Source organism: Pseudopodoces humilis, chromosome 4 (genome assembly GCF_049639895.1).
Source record: "Pseudopodoces humilis isolate 2021_Gansu_Grassland_sample_001 chromosome 4, ASM4963989v1, whole genome shotgun sequence".
NCBI classification, from domain to species: Eukaryota; Metazoa; Chordata; class Aves; order Passeriformes; family Paridae; genus Pseudopodoces; species Pseudopodoces humilis.
In genome coordinates, this window is record NC_142203.1 from 56,181,682 (window position 1) to 56,187,681 (window position 6,000).

A 6,000-nucleotide genomic window follows, 5' to 3' on the forward strand; every position below is an offset into this window, starting at 1 on the left:
GAAAACCAGTGCAGAGAAGACAAAAACACAGCAGAAAGGAAAATGAAGAAAATACTGGGGTTTCTTGCATTTACGCCTGTTCCCACAATGCCAGTCCAGTATTGACTAACTACTCAAGAGAGCAGAAGCAGACAGATTACAACAGAAAACATACGGTTGCCCAGCCTCAACTCCTCTCTTGATACTCTGGAAAACACTCTTTCCAGCAAAGAAGAGTTCTGAAGAGAATATGGAAAAACTAAAAAAAACTAAACAACCACAAGGCATTGGAAATGCAGTATCCATTATCTATGCAGTATTCTCCTTGAGTGCCCTTCACTGTGCAATCCCATCCTGCCTGCCGTCAGCAGTTAGCCACTCACCTCAGAAGAGCACAGGCAAATAAACTACTTAAATTCATTTGTGTTTATGTGCTTGCTATCCACAGCACATATGTTCCAAAAGCAAAGCACCTCTCAGATGTTTGTGTTAAACCCTTATTTAATTCTCGCGTGTCTAAGATCTCAAAGTAAGACATCAAAAACACTTCAGAAACTGATGACTGTAATCTTGTAAACTATTATTTGTTCTTGCTTACACGAAATGAGAGATTGTTTTTCTTCAGGTTTTTTGTGGGTTTTGTTATTTTATTTTTTGTTGGTTTTTTTTTTAAGTGAAGTTTATGCAACTGTAGGATGAAGTAATGAAAACAGAGAAGAAAAAAAAAAAAGTTATGTAGCATCTCTTCCCATCTCTTCCTCCCCTGTTTTCTTCCAGGACTTAGCTCTTTCAGACATGATGCTCAGAAGTTATTATGCTTTCAGTTCCAGAGTCTAATTTCTGAACATTAAAGAAGCTTACCTACTCTAGATAGCAGCATTAAGCTGACGTGGGGAGATGAACCACTTTTTTGTAGTGTAGAAATGTTCATATCATTCTTCAGGAAAAGACATAAAACTCATAATGGACCACAAACTACAAATTAGCCATCTGGGCTACGTAAAAAACAACAGTGCTTGAGAGACCTCTGAAATATCTCTCTGTTCTAGCAGATCTGGCAAGGTGTAAATCTGAGTATGACATCCTGTTTTTTTGACATCATGCTTCAAGACAGATGTGACCAGCTGGAATGAATACACAGGACAGCAATGAAAATGATCAGATGTCTGGAAACACATTCTACACGGGAAGATGAAAGACAGTGGGGCTGTTTAGTCTAAAGAAATCCAGGAGCAGACAAGGTTCAAGTTGTCAACATCACAGAAGAAAAAATAGTTCTACTGAAATACCACATGAAATGGTAATGTGTATGGGAAAATCTACATGTTTTCTAACTATCCATTTATTTAATTTGGAAATTTTATGTCATGACTTAGAAGAATTTACTGACAACTAAGGTAGAAACAGAGGTAGCAGGACAATCTGTTCCACTGCTGTCTGAAGGATAGTGAACAGCTGTGACAACAGATTCAATTCTGCTACGTTGGCAACGGGAACAAGGACAGCACAAGAGGAGAAATGAAACCTGCAAGCACAGGATCAAACACTGGGGATCCATATAACTAAAATAACTCGGTAACAGAAAATCAAAGAAAACATCAAAATTTTCATTATTTGACAGTAATTAAATAGGATGTCAATGTGAAAACAGTATCTTCAAGCACTTTTCTCAATGGGATACCTTCAGCAGGTGCCACATAAAGAAAGCCTGAAATCATCTGTATGTACATCTTGGACCTCAGGCTTGCTTTATTCCACTGTCCTTAGGGATTTCCATTTGAATAGATGCTCTCTCAGTTTTAAATTAATCTCTACACTCTAATGCACTGTGGTGTCCTTGCACAAAAAGAAAAAGGTATTATACAGGTGGATTTGCCAGGTGATTCTGCAGGTAGGCAGAAATTCAGCTGCAAACACTGACTACACCAAAAGGGAAAGATGGGAAAAATTAAAGCACAAAAAAAAGCCTAGTCTCAGGTAATAAAAGAATCTAGCAGGGGGGAATAAAGGGAAGAGAATAAGGCTGCATATTCTAAGCAAACTCTCCCACAACACTAACTTGAGTTTATGCTGCTATGTTCTAGCACTACTAGCTGAAGGTGAGATATCAGATTGCCCTTAAAGAATTTCAAAATTCCATTATCCCAATGTTGGGCTTATTTTTGGGCTTACCTTCTCTATACTGTCAACTCAAAAGATGCCTGTAATTTATCTCCAAAGCTCACACAGAAATAACAAGCCTTTACCAGAAATTCATTAGTCTGCCAGCAGCTCCAAGTTCAGCTAACTGAACAGACAGACTTTGTATATTTCTACACGGTATTATGCAGGCTTACCAACTAAGCACTAAACCATCTAGACACCATATAATTGTGGTAAGCATAGCCCCAAGCCCACACGTACCATTCCTGCCAAGAAGCAGGGTATCTTAATCAACTAGCAGTGTGCTCCACGCTAACAGCAGCTACAGAGATCCTACTCAGTTCAGTGAAAAAAGCAAGTTCACATCTATATATATTTTTTTAAAAAAATGTGGATATATCCACATTCATTCTACTCCTATCATAAATGCATTTTTTTTGCAAATACGTTCCACTATTTGGGGTCTCATGCAGTTGAAAGAAGCAAGGAACCTGGTCTGAGTTTGAGTATTTAAGGAAAAAAAAAATTCATTGTGCTGTTCTACAGTTGTATCAATTTAACAGGATGCAAGGGGAAAAGAGGAAAAACAGGAGCTACATAAAAAGCCATTACTGCAGAGGGAAACATTCCTGACAACCACAGCTCAATTAGTTGAAAATAACTTCAACCAGCTTAACAGATATTCCTCTGAAAATGCAAGGTTTCTCAAAAAACCTTTGCACATCCAGACGCATAAAGGCACAGAATAAAGAAACACCATCTAAGAGCAATGCAAAAAGTTGACCACAACAAAAGACCCTAAGTAAGGCACACAAGAGATGATACACCGGAGCAAAGTAAACCAACAGTCAGAAAAATGCACTTGGGTTGGGGTCGTGGCTTGAAATAGATTTAAGGAGTGTGAATCATGCAACAAGAAATAAATAAAATAATTTTTAAAAATCCATCTCAAGACCCGAAAAGGTTTTTGTTTTACTGTAACATTGTGGGGTGGTTGTTTTGTCTTAAGAGTGCAGTTAGAAGGTAATGTAGCTAGATCAGGGGAGGAAAGGGAACAACGCGCCTATGTGCGTGTCACGCTATGGATCTATCACCCACAGAGCTCCTCCATGATACACAGCCTGTCATAAGCTCTCACCAGAGGATTACTGTAGTGTGGGGGCTTGCCCATCACTTGCTTCTGGCATTCAAGAGTTTGCTTTGGAGCAACGCTTTCCAAAGGTGACACGCTCGGGGGAGGGGAGGGGGGACCTAAAAAAACCGAAAACACCACAAACAAGCTTTCCTAAAACAAAAAAATCCCTCTCTAAACAAAAAACCCCAACTCTCAATTATCGGCATCCAGAGGGCTATAGCTTGCAGAGCAGAAAGAAGACCGTCTCGGGTTTAGCAGACGCCAAGGGGCTGTCCCCAGGTGGGCACGAAGCCGCTCCCCGCCGCGGGGTCACCTCCGCCTCGCAGCCCGGGACGGCGGCGCCGCGCGGGGGCTCCCCGGGCGCAGGGGCGGAGAAGCAGCCGCCGCCGCCCCGGCCCCGCGCACCTCCTCATCCCGCTCCTCCAGCGAGGCGTCGTCCTCTGCCCGCCCGCCGGGGATCGCCAGCTCCGGCGAAGCCGTCGCCCCGCCGGGGGCCGTCGGCGCCCCGCTGCCGCCGGGCTCTCCCTCCTCGGAGAGAGTTTCCGAGCCGGAGGAGGAGCCGGAGCAAGAGGAGCCGACGTGGCCGGCGCCCCGCGACCGCTCCGACGCCGCCGAATCTTTCTCCGCCATGGCCGGGGGCTCAGAGCCCCGCCGCCGGCAGCCACGCTCCCCGGCCCCGCAGAGCGCAGCGCGGGAGCGGCAGCGGCGCCGCCGGGCCGGGCCGGGCCAGGCACCGCGCTCCGGGCGGGGGGAGGCGCCTGCGGACGGGCTGGGCGGGCCGGGCCGGGCCGGGCGGAGCCAGTGGCGCGGGGGGCGGGCCCGGAACCGCGGAGCGGCGGGAGGGCGGCAGGTAGCGGGGCCGGGGCAGCTCCCCGCCGCGGAAGGAGGCAGGAGCTAGGGGGAAAAGGGCGACGTCCCGCGGCTGGCCGTGCCCTGACTACCAGGTCCCGCCGCCCGGTGCGGAGAGGGCAGCGGGGTCCGCCAGAGCCCTGTCTGACGAGATCGACTCGGCGTGGGCACAGCAAGCCACGCTCCGCTCCCGGGCGATGTCACGGGTTTAAGTAAGAGCAGCTATTCTACATTATGTAAGGGTTTTCTGCGCCCCTCGCTTCCTCTAAAACGGAGCTACCGGCAGTTTACGGCAGCAATTTTGCCATCTTCGTACCATTTTGCAGAAAGCTACAGACGCCTCGTTATGATTTTACAGCAAACGAAAGTCCCTTTGAGTGATAGACTTTGAAACGGTCATCGATATTGGGATTTGTCACCAAGCTTTCAGTCATTGAAACCAAAGCACATGACAAAAAGTTAGGCACGTGAAAGCTTTTGCAGCTCTTCCTGGACACCTCTTCCATCTTCTAGGACCTAAATGGCTTTTAAAACCTGTTATCCTGTCGTTATTATTATCCTGTCGTTAATATTTTTAAATATTGTTTAAGTATTATTTTGAAAAAAATTTCCTTTCTTTCTTTCCCGAGAACGTAAGTCTTCATCTAACGTGCTAATACTTAATACAAATATGTACTAGTATATACCAGGACCTTATTTGATTATGTCTGGACCCCAGATTAACCCAATTGTGAAATCAAAAGAGACTAAGAGCTTTTGTAATTAAGAAAGTCCCACAGCATCACTACAGAATAGTTATCTTCTCCATTTCACAGAAAGAGAAATGTGAGCACAGACCAGTTATTGATGTGCTCTGATTAACATAGTACATAGTTGATGAAAATAGGAAGCAGAATGCTTCCACTTTTTCAGATTTCTAATTTGATCAATTTATCCAGTATGCCCAGATAGTAAATGAATTTTTAAAAATCTACTACTATTATTACTGTTACTATTGCTATTACTATTATTATTTCTATTACTGTTACTATATAGGTCATCAGATTGTTACTGGATGGAAAAACAGTGATACCAAATTCTCCAAATCTCAGTCCTTCCCTGTTTACAGCAAGGTTTTGGTGCTGCATATTAGGCTGTAACAATGCTGATTAGTCTTTGAGATTTTTTTATCAGTATTTAGATCAGACCTTTAAATGTTAATTTGTTGTGGAATACTAGGGACAGAATTTGACCCAAAAATTTGCCTATGCCAACATTTATGATAAGGAAATACGAGATATGCGCACATGGGCAAAAACTGGTTTTGACTAAATGAATTACACATATATACTACTCCAAACCTAACCCTAATAATTTTAAGTAGCCAGTTAAAAGAGTTCCTCCTTGGTACTCCTTGTTATGCACATAAGTTGTTCTATCTCCAAAACCTGGACTTACTCATATTTCTTGAGTCCTTGATTTTAAAGCTAAACCTTTTTCTGTCAGAATCTGTCTCTGATTTAGTGTCATTCTCATAGCAGAACAACTTGCTTAATTTCCTACCTATTCTTCACAATGTATAAGAAAATTGCCAGGCGGTGAAAAGCAACGCTGCAGGTCTCTGTCACTTCTTTCTCTTGCTGCCAGAGATGAGACTGGAAAAAATAGAGCTTAGCCAAAGCAATTCTACACTTCAGTTATTATCAGCTGCCAGAACAGCCCCTGTAATCTGGGGGCAGCAAGTAATACATTAGAATAGTCACTGAGCTGTTCTAATTTATGCCATAAATTGAAATCTAAGAAGACACTCAAAATTTACTTTATCACCCCAGAGTTAGAGAAGACAAGTGACAGTATTGTTCTGCTCTGGCCTCTAGACTATGTCAGATCACATGTTCTGCTAACATATCTTACAT

The 6,000-nt window shown here is 43.8% G+C and overlaps 1 protein-coding gene across 1 annotated transcript in view; it reads right to left on the minus strand.

Annotated features, from left to right (window-relative positions):
• MAST4 (microtubule associated serine/threonine kinase family member 4) overlaps positions 1-3,886 on the minus strand; it is a 277,440-nt gene extending 273,554 nt beyond the window's left edge. The window contains exon 1 of the mRNA XM_014258860.2: positions 3,662-3,886. Within this exon, the coding sequence (XP_014114335.2) occupies positions 3,662-3,886 (225 nt within the window). The remainder of the gene's footprint in view (positions 1-3,661) is intronic.
• Positions 3,887-6,000: the final 2,114 nt, after the last annotated feature.